This window comes from Amblyomma americanum, chromosome 8, assembly GCF_052857255.1.
Source record: "Amblyomma americanum isolate KBUSLIRL-KWMA chromosome 8, ASM5285725v1, whole genome shotgun sequence".
Lineage (NCBI taxonomy): Eukaryota > Metazoa > Arthropoda > Arachnida > Ixodida > Ixodidae > Amblyomma > Amblyomma americanum.
In genome coordinates this window covers 24,053,477-24,075,785 of record NC_135504.1, presented here as the reverse complement: position 1 = coordinate 24,075,785, position 22,309 = coordinate 24,053,477, and the positions used below count along the sequence as shown (strand labels likewise).

General features: G+C 43.3%; 1 protein-coding gene across 1 annotated transcript; it reads right to left on the bottom strand.

Moving 5' to 3' along the window:
* Window positions 1–1,343: 1,343 nt before the first annotated feature.
* Window positions 1,344–22,243, bottom strand: LOC144101133 (thioredoxin domain-containing protein 11-like). Its single transcript, XM_077634170.1, has 9 exons — window positions 21,743–22,243; window positions 20,360–20,912; window positions 17,943–18,008; window positions 16,930–17,049; window positions 13,916–14,092; window positions 13,166–13,363; window positions 12,250–12,362; window positions 8,448–8,525; window positions 1,344–6,615 (listed from the first exon to the last, which is right to left on the bottom strand). Exons 1-9 carry the CDS (start codon window positions 22,045–22,047, stop codon window positions 6,339–6,341), a joined length of 1,887 nt encoding a protein of 628 aa, XP_077490296.1. The 5' UTR covers window positions 22,048–22,243; the 3' UTR covers window positions 1,344–6,338.
* Between the last annotated feature and the right edge of the window lie 66 nt (window positions 22,244–22,309).

Genomic DNA, 22,309 nt, shown 5'->3' with positions numbered 1-22,309 from the left:
GTATAACCTTCCGCGATTATTGAATGCTGCAGAAAAAGAAGGCGCTGATGTATCCAATATGTCTCTTCCAAATATGTACAAATATTTTGCTACTCATACTCTTTTTTTGTGAATGAACGCACAGGTCTATCTTTATGTTCAATTACATTGCATTGTTTACTTTTCAAAAAAAAAACGTTTTTCCAGGAGTCCAAACCCAGTGTTTTATTGACTCTTATTTAGGCTTATTTTATTTTGTGATGCGATATAGTGCTGTTTATTTTTTTTATTTTTTTTCCCTCTTTGCAACAAAAAAAAAATGTGACTGTCTATTGTCCCGCTCTGCTGCTGTATGCACTCTAAGGGGGCGGAGGATTTTTCAAGCCACAAATGTACGGCTTTTCCCTCCGCCTCCTTCCACTTCTTTGTGGAGAATAGAACTTGTATGTATGTATGTATGTATGTATGTATGTATGTATGTATGTATCCAATGGCATCGGCGGATTCCCATGTGTCTGCTATCGTGACAATGCAGAAAGTGGCAGATGAAAGATGGTAATCACCTTCCTTCATAATTGGGGACAATCCCCTCCCTGCATTGTTATATTAGCTGGGTCATGAGAATCGGCCGACGCCATTGGCTGGAATGGGGTCCTTTGACGGGGAAAAGCAGCTTCATTATTGAGTTGTATCTGACTGTAGCAGTGAATGCTCTGTTCTGTGTGGTTGTACAGGATTTTGTTATACATGGACAAATGAGACTTTTTTGTTCATCTCGTGACTAGCATTCACCGCTGTTAATATTTTTCGATCCATGAAAGTGTATCAAACTTTAAAAATAAAGTTTCTGGGCGTAATATTAAAAAACAAATTTTTGCAAGGCACTATGTGCCTCATCCTGACTTTGAGCGCATTTGCGTGAGAGCGGCTCGTGCCTCACAGCAGCGAGTACGGAGTATGTCTGAGTCAGAATACATTAAAACGGCGGGCGGCGATTGTGTGCTACTGTGCTTGCACGGTGGGCATTTGCAGACACCGGTCGACGATCGGTTCCGTGCTTTACGCCGGCTAATACGAAGTGTTTAGCTAAAACTCGGAGTTCACTTTCAATAAAAAAAGTGCGACTCAACCGGGCAATCAAGGAAACTTGCTAATGCCCCCATACCAGCTGGTCACAGTCCTCTGTCATCTTTGCGGTTGCCATCTTGGCTCGAGCCAACTGCAGCGCCGCCTATAGTTCGCGAAAACTGCCATATTACCAGCAAAGCAGTGGTATTTCCATGCTAATTAAAACATTCAGCATTTACACAAGCAAGAACCAGCATCCCACGGCAAACTTTCTTGTATTCTACAGTGGCAAAAGATAGCATGGACGCAGGATTTTATTATTGTACTTGCATTTTAACAATCTCGATCCAACCCACAGAACTTCCCAAATAAAAAAGTGAAGGAAATATAGGAGTGAAATGAAACAATCTGAGGGCATTTTAACTCATGCATGAATAACATCACTTCAGGATGTACACCTAGTCATTCCTAAAAATGAGAGAAAAAGTTGAAATATGGACTGCTATACCCAGCTTTTCATGGAACCTAAGCAGGCTGTCTAAATGAAGTGACCAAAACGGAACAAATCACAAAAAATTCTGTTGCGAATTAAACACTGAACATGCAACAGCAAGTAAGCAGCTGCTTGCTCAGGTGCGTCTATAGGAAGAAGTGCATTGAGAAACAAACAAATGTTGTAACTGAACAACTGAGAACATTTTGAACTGAACATCACTGTCTGACAAAATGTACCACAGTATGGACATCGTTACATCACCCACTTGAAATGTAAGCAAAAGGACAACAGACAAATGAGAAAGCACACGACTTACAACAGTGGTGACATTTTTTCATGCTGACTTAAAAAAAAAGGAGTTTTTCAATGTGAAATTTGTACGAAACTATCAAGAGCTTAGTAATAGCACTGAATTACATAAAATACCTCATTTTCAGTTTCAAAAAGTAGTAATGTAGGCTAGTGGTTCGTGCTGGCAGTGAAAAATTGCTGCACAAGTGAAGGAGACAGGTGCTTGATCACCTGACAATTTCTACGTTGCCATCTGTTGTTTAAGTGGCATATCAGCAGTGGAACACTCTGTCTTGAATGAGTAACGGCAATGGTTCTATTCACAAAAACATACAAAAAAGTACAGAAAAAGAGGTATAAAAATATTCCCCGCACCAATAAAGAAAAAAATCCAGAAACATACCTAAAATAGTACTGAGGTAGGTACAGGCATAAACCAAGATGCCACAGGAATTATAGGCAGAATGTTGGTCATGGAAAACTTGTTCACAAGTGACCGCATATTGTTCATTATGTCTGGTTCACTTAAGAAGACCTAATGCAGAGCATGCATTGAACATACCGACCAAAGTTTGGCACTTCCTTTTCGATTCAGCCAGGCATGTTTAAAGTTGCTTATTAAGCACTTAAATACAACAAATACGCAAAGGACATAAAACAAACAAGTACTAGACCAAACATGCCCCTAACCTTGCACATTACAGAATGTGAGTGGATAATTTCCAAACAAGCTTAATTTCTTTTTGCAAATAATTGCAATTATTCTCTTATTGTACTTGCCAAAAACAAATTACACCAGGATATTATTCCTTGTCTGTAAGTGAAAAGGATGATATTCGTCTCCAGCATATACCTATAGTCTTTTCTCCTCAAACTAACCCCGAGTCTTCTCTCTCTAAAGTGCTGAGGAGGAATTTAATCGACTACAAATGGAATAAATGTATTTATAATGATGCACCAAATTTTATTAAAGAAAGCACATAATGTTAAAAATAGTCTTATGTTATGTGTCCACCTCTAACTAAAGTGTTCCAGTCCAAGACTAGTGGGACACAAGGGGGGCAAGGGACTAACTATCTTGCTAGTGGATCATTTAGAGGAGTCCCAGAAAATAATAGAGCCTGTAACCATCTCAAGACAGAGGAAAGTAAAATATTTCAACATGCCAAACCACACTTGATTAGGAAGTGTGCGTTGGCCATAGCTACAAAAGTGCTCGGCCATTGTTGAGAAGAAAAGTTATTGTTGCCGGATCCCGTAGAGGAAGGAAAGGATTTAGGAGAGGCCGTTACGTCACACATTTTGAAGCCAGAAGTGAGGGCTCCGTAATGCCAGTTGGCTCGTCACGCTTGTCGTCTTGGCACACCTGCACCGTGAACAGAGGCGAACAGACAATCTCGCATTCCGCCAGGTTGCCAGGAGCCAACAGACATGCCAGTGATGCAGACGATTCCGCTGCACCATGGGCCAAGGAGTCCCAGTAGTCCTCGTGAAAACGTGTGACTTCCGGCACACTATTTTTCATGCAGTTCGGATAGCGAGGGCTTCTTCCTAAGCTTTCCTTCCCTCATGCCAGATCCCAAAATTTCACACCAAAAATGTTTGAGATTATAACGCATGTCATTACCACAGAGAATAGGAAAACTGCAACATACAAAGAAAAATGTAATGAGCGAGTTCCTTAACTGCAATTATAAGCATGAGGTTTATATGCAACCATATTTGAATACAAAGCTGTCCCTCACATAGAGGCTTAAGTGAGCACGTAAATGGAAAAAATAGCTGTGCATTATGTCAACATCCCAAGAGTACAGAACTTGCTTGGAAGAAAGGAGCTACAGACTGGCATGCCGCAAGAATTCCCTGATGAGAAAAGATTTACGCTTGCAGTTCATTAAAAATGCCTCTAACAGAATTCAATTAAATTAATTTTCTGGTTTCTAACATTTTTGCCAACTTCAGCTGGCAAAATCACACGGTTTGCCAAATAACCGGTGCCAAGTGAGACAGACGAGACGGAAGAACCGAATTTTTCTCAGAAGTCGAAATATAAAGACATTGCTAACTAGCCGCACCACTAGTGTAAAGGCGCTCACAAAATTAGACTACTTTGCGGTCAGGAGTCTAGGTAGTTTTCAGACTTGGATTTCATGTTGTCGTTCAGTGCTGAGAACAGCCCAGTGTCCAGCAGCGATCAATGGGTAGCTTAAGAAAGCTGCCCATTGAAGGCACCATATGCTCCGTTTGGCAAATGTGCAAAGACAAATGGTGCACTCAATTAGTAGTTGCAGGCCACGCATTTTTTGCATAGGTCATCACGTGATTACAAGCAACAGTACTGCTTTGCCGAACAGAGCTGGACAAGCGAGAACTGGAAGATAGAGCGCAAAAGAGTCATGCGAGTCATTATAAAACAACCCCCCCCAATACCAACTGTATTGAACACTTACTCCAGCTGTCTTTCCACAACTGCTGGTAAAATTCATAGCTGTCACCACAATATACGTAAAAACCAAGCAAAAAATTAAGGGGGGACACCGCAAATAAGATAGCCAATTTGGTCAAAATTTTTAATTTCCCAATTTTTTTCTAATGCTTGAGTCTTCAAGTTTCTCGTGACAATAAATTATAGCAATGTATGAGCAACAATGTTAGAAAATGATGCTTTTTTTATGTGTGGTCTCAAAAACTGCAAGCGAACCCAGCTTCTGAAAAGTCCAGCGTGTTGCAAACTCTGTGGGTTCTTGACAACAGAGTACCACCATATGAGTATCGCCATGAAGAAGAGAGATTAGAAGATCAGAGCTTTAGCTGGTTGCAGTTCTGCATCTCCCTGATCAAAATCAAAAGCAATTTAGTGGATAAACAAGAGAAACAAAGGAATAAACATTTAAGGTTAGCACTCATCGTTCAGCATCTCGCAACAAATGACTGTAAAAGGATTATTTCTTGTGAACGAATTCTGAGATGTTGATGACTGTAACGAAGCTCTCGATTTTTTAAAGTTATTCTTGTAAGAAATCTTTTATTTAAACGAGTACTGGGCATCTAAAACAAGAACTAATAGACGTTATTAAATGTGCCGTACTCCCGCCCCACAAAGCTTGTACACCTCCCTAAACGGTTCAAGGGCAACAATAGATAAAAAAAATATGACATCTACTCAGGTGCATGTAGCAAGAGAGAAATAATTTACGCCTCTCTACAGACACCTGAATAAGTGAGATGCATATACGTTCTTTCACATTGTCACACATGGAAGGCAAGCACAGGTTGACAATCTAGTCATAAAAGTCTTACCTGTCAAAGCAGCACCCTAACCTTAAATGAAAAGTCAATAGGAACCATATGAAACTTCTTGTGCACAGTTAAACACTCCCAACGACTTTTATGGGTTCATGGGCAGAAACAGAACATTTCCCTATGCCACGGAAGGTATGAATGCGGTCAGCCACACAGTCCGGTCCTCTTGGATCACAAGGAGAGATTACGTGGCTGTCTGTGCACTCATGCAACCGCGCGCTAACGTTACGAGAAGACAACAAAGTCCATAATCTTAACAGCATGCATGGATTCGTCCCTGCATTGCAACAGGCAAACAAAATGAAACATTGGAACCAGGATAGATTGTTGAAGTAGAAATAAATACTAAACCCCTTGTCCTAAAAGAATAAAGAGAGACTAGGTGTGACAAATGCCCTTCACAGCATGCATCACTTTGACAAGTATTAGCAATAACAGAAACACACAACTTACCAAATATTAAACACTTCATTTCATTCTTACGAATCGCTGAAAAATTTGTCGCTTCATGATTACACAAATTGCTGCGCAGTCATGGTTTAAATACACTGGCTTCTTTCATGCAATTCATGCCATCAAGAAAGGTTCCTTAATATTACGCTCAATAAAATCTATACATCATCATCATTTTAAACACCAGAGTACGTAGTACTTCAATATGACCTTGCTCGTGAAGAACAACATGAATCACATGCCCATACTAAAAATTTATACTAATTATAACAATTTTTTTAATAAGCATGTTTGATTAGCAAACTAGACAATTCGCATGCTACAGAAAGTCCAAAATCTCGTGCCAAAATTCACCGTGTTGAATGCACTTCTTCCTTCCTAGAGTAGCGCAGCAATGACCAGTCATTACTCATTTTCATTATTATGAGCACGAGCATTAATGTTGGGCAAAAATAAACTTGTAGTGAAACTAGAAGCTCCCGAGACCAACACATTCTCAGCATTGTGCGCATCGTATAAAACGTAGACAAATGTAAACAACTTTTCCATACTCGCTGGCACTTGCAGTTTCAAAATGGAGAAATCCATTCATGCACACACAGACCACTAAGTCCCGAAAATTCGTTGTGTCCAGAATCACGGTTAGGCACCCGGCACGATCACTACGACAGTGAGCGGGTGCCTAAGCGCACAAAAGAGTTGACGTATAGCACATTGCGCGACGCTATATTACAGCGCTCACGTGGCCTCATGATTGCACTTTCCGTAGTCTACTGAGCAGCATCCTGCGTAATGTCCGTTCCCGGCGCTGAGCTTCGGCCAGCTTTGTCGTTGGAAAGAGGCTCAACGCAGAGGAACGTAGGCGCCACGCCTGCAGCTTGCGCAAGTTCCGCAACAGGCAGTGCCGTGAGTCGCAGAGTGTTTCCAGCAACTGCCACGCCACCTCATGACGGAGGTGCTTCAACACAAAACGCACTAGCTGTGCAGTTGTGATGAATCCCGAGTACTGGACGCTGTCTGCTTTCCTACAAAGAACAACAGGCAAGGAAAATAAACTGAGATTAATTCGTTCTCCAAACAAACAAATAAATGAATGTGCCAAAATAAGACTTTACTGCGTGTATTACTTGCACGCACAAAGAGGCTTGCCCAATATCACAAAGCACACGACAATTTGGCTTAAATTTGCACTCATCTTCATATAGTAGAATCTCAATGATACGATCCTCATGGGGTGGTGAAAAATATTCATATCGTCTGAAATTCATTTCATCCAAAAACGAACAAAATCCACATGCAGAAGCAAGGTAAACGCATTCATGCAGGTCTGTTTACGGCGAACAGGATTCACTGCTTGCGGTGTCTACCACACGACCGGCGATCACGTGTCACCAATATACAGGCAGCACTTAGTGATCCAAAGTGCGGTCATGGCTCGCACGCTCATATCATACAGAGTGGCACTACAGTGTGCTCGAAACAGCCAAAATTCTGCACGCTATGCACACTCCACCTTGGAAAGGAAATTTTACCAATTTGTGCCATCCTGAAATTCGTATCCCTGTGATTGTATCGTAGAGATTCTGCCGTACATCCTTTGTGATTATTTTTCTTTTCATTTCTGCAATCTAGAAGTACCGATGTATTCAATGTTACTACAGCTGCATCATTTAGTCCTCGTCAATTCTAGGCATATCTACCATAATCACATCGCTATGTGCAACATTTCATATACCCTCTTTTACATAGTTCTCTCTTTATTTGATCAGGTGTATATTTTCCATGACTTTCGAGCGGATCTTATGGTAACTCTTACTCCTTTGCCTTCTCTAATACTGTGGACCTTCTTGTTATCATAAATAAATAAAAAATGTTACACCACAATTACTGCCGTAATGAGCTTAAGAAGAGCCACCCAAAAGGTCAAAGTACATATTCTTCATAAAAGTGCACAATAAACAGTACAAATTAAAAGTCACACAAGACCGCCTGCTTTGCCAAATAGTAAACCAGCTGACAATCTCAATCAGTTTAAGTTAATCATTTTTGTAGTGAAAGCTGTCAGAAGGGCACCCAAATATTTGCATGGGATCCGATCTTGCCTAAAAAAAATGACATCATCATTCTCTCTTTTCTTACACCCACATCTTTCCTTGCTCTCAGCCTCACTGACGACTGCAGTGTGCCGTTTTGGTGTACCATGGGTACACCAGAAACCGTTCAGAGCCCCTCTGAAGAATGTCAGCACAACCTAGAAAACCACGATCAGATGCATTACGTTCACGGCAGGATAAAAGCCTCTCCTAATGGTTCGCTATTTGCTTCCCACATGCACAGGCCACGAAAATTCATTCTCTCTCTCTCTCTTACACACACACATGCACGCAACAATGCTGCATTTCGTTTCATAAGGTCATGCCATGCTAAATATGCTTACATACCTCAGTGGCATTTCATGAAATACGTACTCCCTAAAGGTCTTACCGCACAAATATATTATAGACTATTAAATATCATCTCCACTGGGAAGCTGTGCCACCCATTGCAAAGTACACCACTCAGGCAACCCTTCTGGTCCATACCAAGTCGCAACAACTTCATGACACCCAACACTGCCACTGCCATACAGGTTACGCCACAGCATAATCCTCCACAATGTTTTCCATAAGGTTAGGACAAATATTTTACCACACCACTAAGCACACTATAAGAGGAGGAAAGCACGAAGAGTTAAGAAGACACTACACACATCCTTACTTTGTTGAAATCCCGACATGGGAACCTAATCTGATATCACGCATGCTGCATATGACACGTTCGACTGCATCAGTCTGACATTCCAATAGGCAGCACTCACTTGCGTGAAAAGAAGATGACAGTAGGATACTGCTGTACGGTGAACTCCCAGGGAAGATCATTCTTGTATGCATCAATCCTGAAAAACAAAACACAAAGTCTGACCTTGCTTTTCAGAAAAATAACAGGACAGAGAACATACATGTAAGCAGGCTGCAGGCAAAAGCACTGATGGCAACTATGGGCCCAGTGATTCAGCCAACAATGTGAACTGTATCTGCAGCCGACACACCACTACGGCTCAGTGGTTGCAGCGTTTGGCTGCTCCTGCCAAAGACGCAGTTTCGATACTGGCCACGGCAGCCACTATTGGATGGAGGTGAAATCTAGGCGAAATACAAAAACGCTCGTGTGCAGTGAGATGTCAGTGCACGTAAAAGAACCCCTCGTGGTCTAAATTAATCCGGAGCCTTAATCCAGAACCCTCCAATACAGTTTTCCTCACAGCTAGCGGTTCGACTTTTTGGTTTAAACCGGAAAAAAAAAGAGATAACAGCATGCCAAGTTGAATTTTCAAATCAGAAAAGCTCAGTATTCATGACATGCATGCCACAGCTAGTTGGCTATCAAGCCAGAGTCAAACTCAAAGGAGAAAATTATCAAAGTGCGAGAGCCAGGGGCATGGTGCGAAGGTGTACCACCGGATTAAGTAGTGTAGCAGTGTATTTTAAGGCATTGCTCCCCTACCTTACGCTGCTCTGCACGTTCTACTTTGTCGCCGAAAAATGCGCGCTAACACAGCTCAGTTCACTATCATCACACGCTTAGGGCAGCTACTTGGGTTAAACAGGTGTCACCACTGCATGTGAGGGGACTCAAACTCGTGCATAAGCGGCAGAAAAAAGTATCGTGTTTTGGCTACTGCGGCAATTGAGCAGCAATTCCATCACTGTCGTTGACACGCGGACCACGTGATGCCCTGCCCTCTCGCTCAAGCTAGCGCAATAACTCAGATTACACAGCAACCCACGTTTTCAAAACTGACATCCACTTGCATTATTATTAAACGGTTAAATCATTTACCTCCCATTAGTTTCTTTTTTAATAGGTGATAGCATTTCTTTCTCTAAGCACAGCGATAAGCACGTTACCAGCAATTAACAACAATCTGTGCATTAACATTTTGCAGTGCAGCGGCACGTATGTATCCCCCTTGCTTCAACTACCGGCAAACAGGAAATGGTACTTCTGCGCCTGCTCACTCTCTCTATATGTGATTACATAATGTTTCCACTACAACAACAGAAAATGGTACCGCTAAATAGGATATTTTTACGTGTTGAATATTACCAAACTATCAAACAAGCCATTCAGTGTGTTTTTATCTTTCCCTAATAGGCCTCCTTGGTGTTCAGAGTTTTTTTTACATGCGTGTATGTACAGTTTGACGATGCCCAGTTTGGCAAAAAAAAAATTGAAACTTGTTGAGCTTTTCAGCCTTTTTCCATCAGCCAACTACCACATATAATACCCCTTGAAGCAATTTTCAATGCTAAAGGATGATGTCCGAAAGAGGGACGTACGGATATGCACCACATTAGGAGGTCTTTATACAAAATCATTGGTACAACTGTGCACCCATTTTTCGAGAAAACCAGCGGTCAAAGTGGCTTAAAAACAATGCCATTCAAAACACAGAGTGCTATTTTACCATCTGTATGCACGTGAAACATGCATAGAGCTGGTGCCTTACAAAGGGTTAATTATAGGTAAATCGAATGCTGAAGCTGACAAAAAGCCAAGATAAACTGTAAGCGACTTTCCACTGCACATGTAAATAACACATAATTAGGGGTGCCAGAATAGTAATCTTTCAAAAACTAATTCAATGTGAGTAGTACAGCTTTGCTACCAAATCGAATACAAATAATATTAGCTAACACCAAATGGAACGTTAACTAGATAGTGAAACAAGCGAATAAAATAGAAATCAAACATTGTAACGAATATTCGCACAAGTGGGGAATATTCAAACAAACAATAACCAATAACAACCAATAATAAGCTAAGCACTAGCGGCAGAGCTGGAGTATGGTGCTATCATTTATGCAGTTGTAGTTAACAGCCGTCAAAAAGACACAAAACTGATCTCCCCCAGGGACTGTGCAGCACAACATCACTGTATTATCCTCATGACCGTCATGCCACATGCTTAGGGAAACTGCCATTTTCTAGTGTATGATGATGACAAAAAAAAAAAAAAAAACAACTAGCTCCACCTATCAGCAGATGAGAGGAGCGAAAGCCGTGTTTGAGCCCTGGCGTCCTAGATAGGGCATCAAGGCAGGGTCTGCTGAACGTTTAGGAGCACTGCAGAGTCTCAATTTCGGAGACCATGTATGAGCATTGTGAACAATCGCCACACGAAATGGAGCATGTCACGGAGCTGAACCTTCGATCCCTATGCTATGCTGTGTCGGAACAAACCCTATTTGTGAAACAGTCATCGAAGAAAACTATAGCCTGCCTTATTCAAACATTGCACAAGTTATTCTAAATGTTTTAAAAAAATTGAGTGCGTATTCGATTTGCTTCGAATAAATTTTAACAGGCACTATTTGATTCACTCGGCAAATTGAATAGGAGCACATTGGATTCAATAGTTAAAATTTTCTAATATCCGAAAAAACCGGCAACTCATTCGTAGGAAATAAATGTCGCTGCAAGCCAACAAAAACTGCGTTCTGAAATAAACGCTTACAAAAAATTCATCAAATTTTCAAAAAATAAAAACAAACAAGAAGCCCAACCCCTACTCACAGCCCACATTTCGCTTAGGAACATCCTGGACCAGGATTAATTTTTCTTCAACTACAAAGTTTCTCCGGAAGCTGTAAAGCTTTGCTCTGGAATCGTATGGCTCCGCTTGGGTGGATGCTGATGAGTAATTACTCCCTTAATATATAAACCTGCCAATTTACAAATGGTACCTGCAGCCACATGACTGTCGATGCACACTTACAACATGGGTGTTGCAAAATCATCCTGCCACTTTACCGTCTGCATCAGTAGAATTGCAGGCACCAAAATCATTTTAATAAAAAAAAATTGCAAAAACTGTTTTTTTGTGACTTACCTCACTGCACTATCATGATCATGAACTAACTGCACAGTATGTACAGTCAAGGCCACAATAATGAGGAGCTCGACTGAGTGATTGCCGCCTTGCCTATTGAATATTTATAATCATGAGCAGCGACAGCCTGACATCGCACAAAATATGAGACTCCACCATGTCGCCTCCATCAAAATGCGACTGCAGCGGCCGGGTCAGCAGCCGAGCACCATAACCACTGAGCCACCACGGCGGCTTAGAGTTACATATATCTGGGTTCGACTGTACTGTAAATTTCTAATGACGCATGAAATGAAATTTCAACACAGTTTTTCTATTTTCTAAATCTACCGTCAACCAAATCAATCATTAGGATGACAACAAAACCCCATTACGATATCAATACAAAGGGTGACATTGACCTCACCCAGCTAGTGTAAAGCATTGAATTATGAACAGACTAAATGCCACAGGGGAGGATATCCACCTTGCTACACACAGTATAACAGAAAAAAGGTGTGGAGTAACCCACTGAACTGCAGGCATCTGAATGCTAGCTCTATGTTCTGCACTGCCAGATTATTCAAAACACTGCACTTTCTCGCCATTAAGTACCAACACATCAAACAATCAACACAACCTGATCGTCATTAGACCATTCCATAACTTGATCATTCTCCAGCTAAGCTGCATAAGAATACATCATCGATTCTATTCCAGCAGCGACTAAAGGCTGCATTACACTGACCTGGCAAAGAGAAGGCCCTTGAACCCTTTGAAGAATTTTGCAGCCGCAAAGAAGTGGTGGTAGATGGACTTGCAGAAGCCACACCAGGACGCATAAAAGAGCACGACGGCATCCTGGAGCGGATGACGCACACAATTCAAGAAGTCATCATCAACGGAGCAAAAGCTGCACTGAGAACTCTTACACTCAACACGCAGCATGCAAGTGATGGCAATGAAGCCACAAATTTGTCAAACCACGAACGGAACTCCTCTGATGAGGTCATCTCCTCAACATTTTCGCAGGCTTAAGGAGCCATGCTTGAAATGATGAAACCTCGAACATGGTGACAGACACCATTGCACTCAAACACGAAAAAAGACAATGGTAGTTCACTCATATACCGCACTGTGGCGTGACTACCTTAGTTAATCATTTTGTCAAATATAATGTTGCTTATTTAGTTAGCTAGCCAAACAAACTTCTTTGAAAGTTGTCTTTTGAGGCTATAATAATGGCCTACACAATGCGAGCTCAAGTGAGGTGAGAACGCTAACGTTGATCCTGTGAAACATGCTACTCTCCATAACTCCATTCATCTAACAGCAACTGTAAACAAGTACAGGAACTGTTAAAAGCTAGTGGAATGTGACATCGGCAAAAATTTTTAATTTCTATGCATTCACGGTGCACTGCTGGAAGTCTAACAGCGTACTCCGCAACTGATAAATTCACAATTCAGTCGCACAAATCTATTCGATTGTGTGCAATAAAGATGCTCATCAAATTCTTTTTTTTTTAAATAATAATTGCGCTCCATAAACTTTTGACTGTGCATGCAAATTCCTCATGGCAAGTATGAAAAGAGCTCACAAACGATGAATTAAGGCTTCCAAAAGCACTTCAACTGAAGAGGAGAGGCCTAGACTCTGCTCACATGTGTAGTGTCGAGCATGAGTTGCCGAAAGGCCTTGCCACTGAGTTCTGCAACGAGGCCGTTGCTACGGTCCACCTTGATCGAATTCGGCCCAACCGAGTTTAAATGGCGGTCTAGGATCCTATCAGTGAAGTCAACCACAAGCTTCTTCAAAGTTGGAGCAGTGACTGGTCCACGAATGAGATACTGGGCTTGGTCCTGGAGTTAAAAATAAAAAACGAACAGAGAAAGAAGCATTCTGGAAATCGCTCGATACTGCCCCAAAATAAGTTTTCAGCAAGTGGCCGCACACGACATCTTTAACCTTGCAATGCTCAAGACATTACAACCCTTCCTCACAACATTGCTCAAACAGCCTTTCTCGACATATTTGCCAAATAAAAGGATATGTGTCACCTACCAGAAATGCAGGAAACACGAAAGAAGCTAATTCAAATATACCACATTTGTTTAGTGATACTCTGACCGCCCCAGTAAGTGTATGAATTTCACTGCAAAAGTTGCTTCCATTTCACTGCATCCCTATATTTCAAATGCGTGACATGCAAAAATTGAACCACGCAAGATAGGAGAAAATTGACAACAGGTTCAGAAAGAACTGGCAAAGATCTCTCAACTGTGAAATCTTTAGTAACCTGGCACAAATACTTTAAAAAAATTTTTGTTCAGGAGCATGTCCTCTTCAACACCTTAATGTTTGCCTCATCATTTCATGCCCCATCAAAATTAGAACACACAATGGAAACACACCTTCGCAGCGTAAATAACTGCAGTAGGCAGTCCATCAGAGAGGAGGCCCGGTGGTGCAAATTCCGAGTGCCGGCCATCAAGAGCCACAAAATTGACAGTGCTGTTGGTGCGGCAGCCAAGCCCTGAAAAGCGGCCCTTCAACTCACATGCCTGGTAGTCCTGGGAGAGCTGATGCAGCTGCATGAGAGGAACCACAAAATTTCAGTTGAACCACAACTTTCAAAAAATGCTGAAATATTAAACACAGTTACACCCGGATATAACCAAACTGAGAGAAGTCCGCAATTTTCGTTACATGCAGGTTTTCACCAGACGCAGTTTTCGTATGAAGACTTAACAGGACAATGCATTTGAAATTTTCATTTGAAGGTGAGAAATAGATGAGAAAAAAGAATGTTGAAATCTCCTTACAAATGTTCATGGTAAGTGTCTCCTTACAAATGTTCATGGTAAGTGTCACTTACTCATAGTCGCCAACACGGAGAAATATTTTGCAATTGCGCTGATAACATGATGGTGACAACCACCGCCAACATTTCCACTGTGACTCGCATGATGCCACTATGCATAGGGTGGGGGGCGGCAGAGTAGTTGGAGGCATTTCAGCTGTCGTCACTGGAATTGCGCAAGCAACCGAGTAGCGGCGATGGGCGTGCACTGTTTGTCCTGTGCCTTTTTTGCTTTGTCCTGTTGTTTTACGCTGAGTTTCAGCGTGAACTGCTGTAGTGCCACTTGTTGCGAACTATAATAAAACTGAAAGCAGCAGAGACTCCCGCGTTTGCCAATGACGCTGGAGCATGGTGCGTTATGTCAACTGCCTTCGCTAGTTGTGATCGCAGACGTTGCTCTTATGTCTGCGTGCGTTTTGTTTTCATAAAATTTTTGTGTGGTTTGGCTGAATTTTAAGTAGCGCAGTGCTAGTTAATAGATAGTCAGTGTAGTTAGATCAGTATATCAAGGCCAACAGCCACAGCACCATTATTACATGGCGTCCAAAAACACACGTACTTCAAAAGGGGCAGCAGAGAGAAATTTCGTAATAATGAGGAATTTGCTATACAGAAGTTCTTTACATCCAAGCTTAACTGCAGTCATTTAAAAAAACTTGAAATGCTAAGTAGAATCTGAACGAAATGATCCTGACTGATACGGTCAACTTTCGGGATGATACGAACTTGTAACATGCCCTGGCCAGAGTCCGTTGTGTGCAAAGGGCAGAAATTCAGTTGTTAAAGGGACACTGAGGAGAAATTGAAGTTGGCTTGCATCGATAAAATAGCAGCTCCTGATCACAAAAACGTCACTCTTACTGAAAACAAAGCTCTTGTAAGGTAGAAAATAGCAAGAACCAAATTACAGGCCAATCTCGCAAGTACAAGCGTGATGACTTCCTAGGACAAGTGGAGCCACCTTGGAGGAATTATCCTTACTTCATGGAAGCCACAAATCTCTGAGGCTGGCTAAAAAAGGTTGCGCACCGCACAGCTAGCTGTCAGAAATCACGGAGTCTGCGTTTACGTCACGTTTTACGTCACTCTATTTTGTGACGTCATAAGAGTTGCCGTGCCGTCATAAGAGTTCCCTGAGTTTGAATCAGTGCGGTGGGAAAAACTTTTTCATCTTCGAATCCAAATTTATTTGAAATAAATGCATCTTTCGCGCCCGGACAAGCGGCAACAAAGCTATGAAGTGCCGAACTATCAGATATTGCTAACAAAAAAAAAATGATAGAGTTCTCCTCAGTGTCCCTTTAAGAACAACCCCAAGCCCCACTGTGGATAATATGAAAGCGCAAGCCACGACCGCACGCCAATACCGTGATCGCCAGTTGTGCGGTGCACACCGCAGGTCAGCGATGGCCGTAAGAATGCCCCGTCAGACGAAAACAGATTCACACAAACGCTGCAGATGGTTTTTGTTGATTTGGATGAAACAAATTTCAAGTGAAACAAATATTTTTGTGACCCCGTGAAATTCGTATGATCAACATTCTACTGTACATGAAAGGTGAAGAAAGAGGAGAGAAACAGAAAGACAGAAAGGCAGGGAGTTTAACCAGGCGATGCCCAGTAGGGATGCCCAGTAGGCTACCCTACACGTGGGAAGGGGAACAAATGGAAAAAAAAGGAAAGAAGGAGTAATAAAGAAATTAGTTTTTCACATGTGCATCCACCACTATGACAAGGAGACAGTGGGCACACACAAAGTTTATAGTCAGGAACTCAACCCGGAGTCCTTTAAGAACTTCGGGAGTGCCTTCACTGCTTTCCTTTTTGCGATGAAGGTTTAGATTAAGGTCCCAGAATCTTGTTTTCTGTAAGAGCAAACGTTGGTCCTAGACGCCCACAGTAGTATTAAAAGTTGGGCCATTTGGCAAAAGCACATCACAAGAACACCACAGCCCAGTGCACACGGAAAATAAAACGAGACAAGTATTTGTCATATTCACTCGTGACCGTTTGGCATTTGTCAAGGTACATATCCAACAATGATGAAAAATGCTGCTCACTTAGGACCTGTCTTCCAAAAACTGTTTGTAAAGTATCAAAATTTTACATTTCTGATTTGTTAATCCACTCTGTTCACTTTCGTTGCAGAAATCCTTGTCGTGCTCTGCGACCCAGATGAGCACTTATCTGATAAGACTTCCTAGGATGTATACTGTTTCAAGCAGCACTATTAAAACATGGGCTATGACCTTCCACACATTGATTTTCGTGCCCTTGCACAACTTCAATGAGTGGGATGCTTCAGAAGCAAAGACATCACATACAGCAGTTGGTAACTGCACTCTGTGTTGTGTCCCTTCTTCTCTGTCCTGTCTGTCACGCTGTTACGGATCACTGGTAACAGCAACATTGTTCCTTGCCATGTTTCTGCTGTGTTGAACAGGCTAACTGAAACAAGTTGCAAAGAATAGACAATTTTCCTTAAAATGCTTCTTTCACAGCCTATGCTTACGCAACCTTTTCATCAAGAGCAGCACAGTCAATTCAAGTAAAATGACTAAGTACCTCAAGGTATTCGGGACTTCCGTGCTCTGTGTATACAACCAACGCAGACTGGTTCTCGACAAGCCTCGATAAACTCTTGCTTTTTAGGCCTGAGGGTGATATCCAATGAAGCGTCCGCATCTGCATGGAATTCACAGGAACAATGAAGCACAGTGACTTAAGGGCCAAATTTTAACACACTCCTAGGCTTGTGCAGTTTCCCTACCTCATTCTTCCTTAACTCAAGAAAGCATTGGAGGGATCCGTCTAATTTTAGAAGCGGCCTTAGCGCCTTCTTGGGCAAGGAGGTTCTCAAAGCAACGAAGAACCGCTTACACGTGTCTGGTGTCGTCGGGAACATGCGTCTAATAATATAAATATGCTTGTCTAAATAAAAAACAAGCATGCATCTATAATCTTGCCTTTATTTTGAGTTATGTGCCCCTATCTGCACTGAGTTTGCATTTTACAAATGCTGTCTCAGGGCTCTAGATGATTTGGCAGAAAAATATTGCTATCCTGGCAATGTCAAATTGCTAACAGTGCAGCAGAACTTAATGTTCACACACCACTCTTGGAGACAAGTATGTGTGCATATCACTATATGCAAGCTCATCATCATCATCATCATCAGCCTGACTACGGCCACAGCAGGACAAAGGCCTCTCCCGTATCTCTCCAATTAACTGTCCTGTGCCAGCTGCGGCCACCCTATCCACGCAGACTGCACGATGCAGATAGAAGTCTAGTGTGGACAAAGCCACCATTTCGAACTCTACGCTGCCACAGCTGTCAGAGCTGCCGTACTGCGTATGAGCAGAGTGAGTGGTTGCGCAGCGAAGCATGGTTTCAGGTCAAGGAGCTAGGTAAGAAAGCAAGAAGATGATGTTGTGCCTAACTCAAGAAAAGCAAGCTCCAAGGGAGGCTTCACTGAGGGAACGGAGTGAAGGTAAGCGAGACACTCGTTGAGGAAAAGAGCATTCCAAAACTTGGCTCTAAGTTGCATAACCTGACTGGAATACAGAGAGGGATACCTCACGAGCTTTGTTGAACGTCCAATCAAGTGCCGTCTTGTAGTCGACGCCTTTCTCGCTGTAGCCCTGAAAAAAGAAGAGAAAGCACAGGCCAATCACACATTAGAAATGGCTGACACTACGTCACAATGAGTTCTGCATCACGTGCGTTCTGGTCAACTGGTTTTTTCCACCATATCATCATTGCACTGAAACAAACTACTACTAGGATCCTGTGATCGACCAAGGTTTTATCCGTTCATTTATATTTCAATCTCCTGCTACCAAGAAGAGAATTCAACTACTTCCGCTCAAGCAGCATTTGTGATGGCCACAAACTCAAACATGAACAATTCATACATAATAAGGTGGACACTCCTTAACAGTTCAATACTGACCCACAGAACCATCACATGTGAAACTAGTTTCTTCCCCAGTTAATGATAAGTGAATTAAAGCTTACGATACGCAGCTAAGCAATTGAAGTGCTAAAGCAGAGGACAGGTAGTGATGCGGGCTATGAGAGTGTAATAACTATGAGAATAAGAATGGGGTGCAGTGCATTTAGCAGGTATTCTCAGGTCATGAATGGCAGTTTACCAGTATCCCTAAAGAGGAAAGTGTACAACTGTATCTTAACAGCACTCACCTATGAGGCAGAAAAGTGGAGCGTAATGAAAAGGGGTGAACTTAAACTCAGGACAACCAAGAGAGCTATGGAAAGGAAAATGATATGTGCGACATTAAGAGACGGGAAAAAAGCAGTGTGCATAAGAGAACACATGCACGTTAATGAGTCGAAATCAAAAAGAACAAATGAGCATGGACCAGCATGTAATGTCATGGCAAGATAATTAATAACCATTAAAGGCATCAGACTGGATTTCAAGAGAAGACAAGCATAGCATGGCGCGGCAGGAAGTCAGGTGGACGTCTGAGATTAAGAAATTTGAGGCGATAAGGTGACCACGGCGGGCACAGGTCAAGGTTAATTGTAGGGATGTGGAAGAGGCCTTTGTCCTGTAGTGGATGTAGTTAGGCTGACGATGATGACAAACGATAAAAAACGGGTTAAAAACCAATGTAAAATTGCAGACTCAAATAATTATGCATAAAATCCGTTTGCACATCAGCACATCATTTTAACCACCTCCATCTTATTATGTGCCCTTATTATACATTCTAGTGTGTCTGCATACGTACCTAAGGGAAGCGTTAAATGGCATCTCCCAATCATACACCAGATACTTCATACGGAGCCAAGGGCAAAAACACTCTTCAGCACCCTAGTATCCATTCAGTGTTTTCATCAGAATTAATTATTAAGAAGATAATCATGTCTCTGAAAATTTTTCTGCTTTTAGTTTTTGTTGCAACAATTTTCAGACCATTGTGAAGGAGAAAAATCTTGCCCTACACATAACTTTTAATCCCACTAGCAGCACACGGATGTTTATTTCTTCCATTTAATAATCAATTTTCTTTCAGGTAAAAAATGATTAAGCTGCAAATTTCTCATTCATCAAAACAAAAAAAGCACGCCACTTCACGAATACTGTCCAGCAAGAATTTTTTTTAATCCGCTTTGTAGAAGCTGAGTTATCTAAACTCACAATTTGAATTTCACTTCTTCGCGCCTTTCCCTCTCCTCTCGTCACTTTTTGCAGGCTGGAAGGTCGGCGCTCCTCCGCGGGCCCCGTATCTGGGAGCGGACCTTCCTGACCTGCCGGAGCTGCGCGGCTTATTGGCCGCAGCCATAGTAGCTGCCTCAAGTCTGAGAGAATCTAACCAATAGCCACTTCACAACTTGTATACGCAGGTGAGAGTGACGGAGGAGGGCGCAAGCATGAAAAGTCACCGGGAAGGGCTCGCCAACTTTCGCACGTGTTTGTGGGTTCTCCTCTGCATGTAGAAGTGAATTATTTGGCTCAGGTTTTCATGACAACACAATGCAGCGATTGAGCGAGTTGATGTGCTCTCCTCGGAAGGTGTTTCAGTGCCCCTTTAAAACGTGGCCGATATCACATATCCTTTGTTTCATGCTTTCGAGCCCAAGTTTTCATATTGTTAATTTTTCACCTGTGACATTAACTACACAGCTTTTGTGACTTTGTGTAATGTTTACGGCATCCACATAAGATATAAAATATTAGCTCATTTGATTTCACCGTGTTGGTGCATCTTCTCTTGTGCCCCTAGTATACTGCACAGTGCGAGCATCACTGCAAATGCTGCAATAAGCACAAACTTTTTGAGAGTCTTGAAAAAAAACGGAGAGCAGGCACTCTGTATGTATCATCCCTGTCTTCAAGTTGACATCATTTTCTGTTGCACCAGTTTCCGTTGAAGTAGCCCGCAGTCGACCCTTGACGATTTCTCAGCCCACTAAAAAAAATAAACTTTGAACCCCACAACAACAGCCGCAAGTGACCACTCACCAGCGACACATTCCAGGTGAACAGTGTCACCGAGTACTGGGCGCCGATCTCCTCTGCGGCGCGGCTGTCCACCACGACGGCGAACGCTACGTCCCGCCAGGGGTCGCGGCTGAGCGCCTGAATCGCGAAGCTGTAGAAGCTCTCGTAGGCCCGTCCGTGGGGGTCGCCCACCGTGCCCACAACGACCGCCGTGTGTCGCCGCAGCAACGGCGCCAAATCCTTGGCGCCGGTGACACGCACCAGGGGCGACGTGACGTGCCTCACGAAGCCCTCGAGCGCGCGCGCCGTCGGCGTCACGTTCATGGGGAAGACGACGTCGCCGACGTCTCGGACGTGGGCGACGACCACGGGGAAGAGCGTGGCCGTGTACTGCTTGCGGCACCGGCCGTGAATCCACCAGCAGTTCACAGCGCCGAAGGCGACCTGGCCCCGGAACCGGAACGCCAGGTTCTCGAAGACGTCGCGCGCCCGCTGACTCGCCGCGTCCCAGGGCGCGTAGTAGAGGACGAGCGAGACGTCGTACTTGTGGAGTCGGTCAGGATCCAGGTGTCCTCTGCGCGATACGGCACCATTTCACGGTCTACGGACAATTGCAGTTGGCTGTATTATGTCCAACGATGTCTTTTCAACGTTGCAGTGGCGCTTTTCAGATTTATAGTTTTCTGTACACTGATTTTGACTAATTCTTACTTTGCTGACTCTAAGCCTGAGGTAGATGTCATGCCTGTTGGCGTTGTAGGTAGTTTAACATGCAGATAAATAAATAAAAGGAACTGGAGGTGAGGCGGTCGCACAAGACGCGCGCGCGGGCCCCCGAGATTTGGTTTTCACTGGTTCGGTGCTGTCTTCTAATTTAATCCGCTTTATCTACAATACAAACGAGGACGACACAATATAACGCCCTTCTGATAAAAACACCGAACCTCCCTTGTACTCCTCTACGCTTCAACGACCGCTCCCTCTCTTTTTGCAAATTTCGTGTTTGTATTTCCCGCAATTTTCTGTTTCTGTAAGCGAAAGCGTGGGATACAACGACGCGAGCAGACCAGGGTCGCTACGTAGCACGACCTGGATCTGTAACTCATATTTACTTTTTTTTCCAGGTGTGGCCGCTTTATTTAGAAGGATACACCTTTATTATTTTAAGCTTTAAAAACCATTAACTCCGCTAGTAAACAGCAACTCACTCGAATGCATTGGCAGTAAAGTACTCGGCTTTGACAAGACCTCTTTCCCGCACTAGACTGATTGACCAACTGTTGTTTGTCACGTTAGGGTCGTGTAGCTCAGTTACGTACGACTTTTATAAACAATGATTTCAAGCAGGCCACGTTGCCAACGCTTCGCAGATGCTGGCGAGTGTGTACCCGACCGGCTACACACCTGTACGAGTCGTTGACGGGCGAGTATTTCGAAAAGAAGCGTCGCGGCGGTCCGGCAGGCCGTGTCTTCTTTGCCGTCTCGTGCAACGCCGCCCAGCTCGCGAGGAGCAGGAGCGTTAGGAAGAACAGCTCGCGTGCGTACGACGTCATTGTCCTCCGGCGTTGTCCGATCTTACCGAGACTGTCCTCGTCAACGCGTGTTTCGGACTCGGAGCACTGCTCCTGTGGAGCGACACGTGGATTAGCGTCGTCGGTTGTCGGCTCATCGCTGTCACCACTGCTAGTGTTTTCGTCGATCTCTTCCATCGTGACGTCATTGCACCGACGCCTCACCGAAGCTTCCGCGACGCTCAGCGTAACGTGCGGCAAGCTTCGGACCCTATGCAGCCACTGTTAGCACGTAGACGGCGTGATCGGTGGCGCGACAAGGGCTGTACCTCGAAGGAAGAACGCCGAACTTCGCGATCGGTTTCGATATCTGCCGATTAGACGCCGCCATGTTGGCTTGGCGTTGGCGTGGCTTGCCTCGGTGCGATTTGATAAGCCAGTTCGCTGAGGCCTAATATTT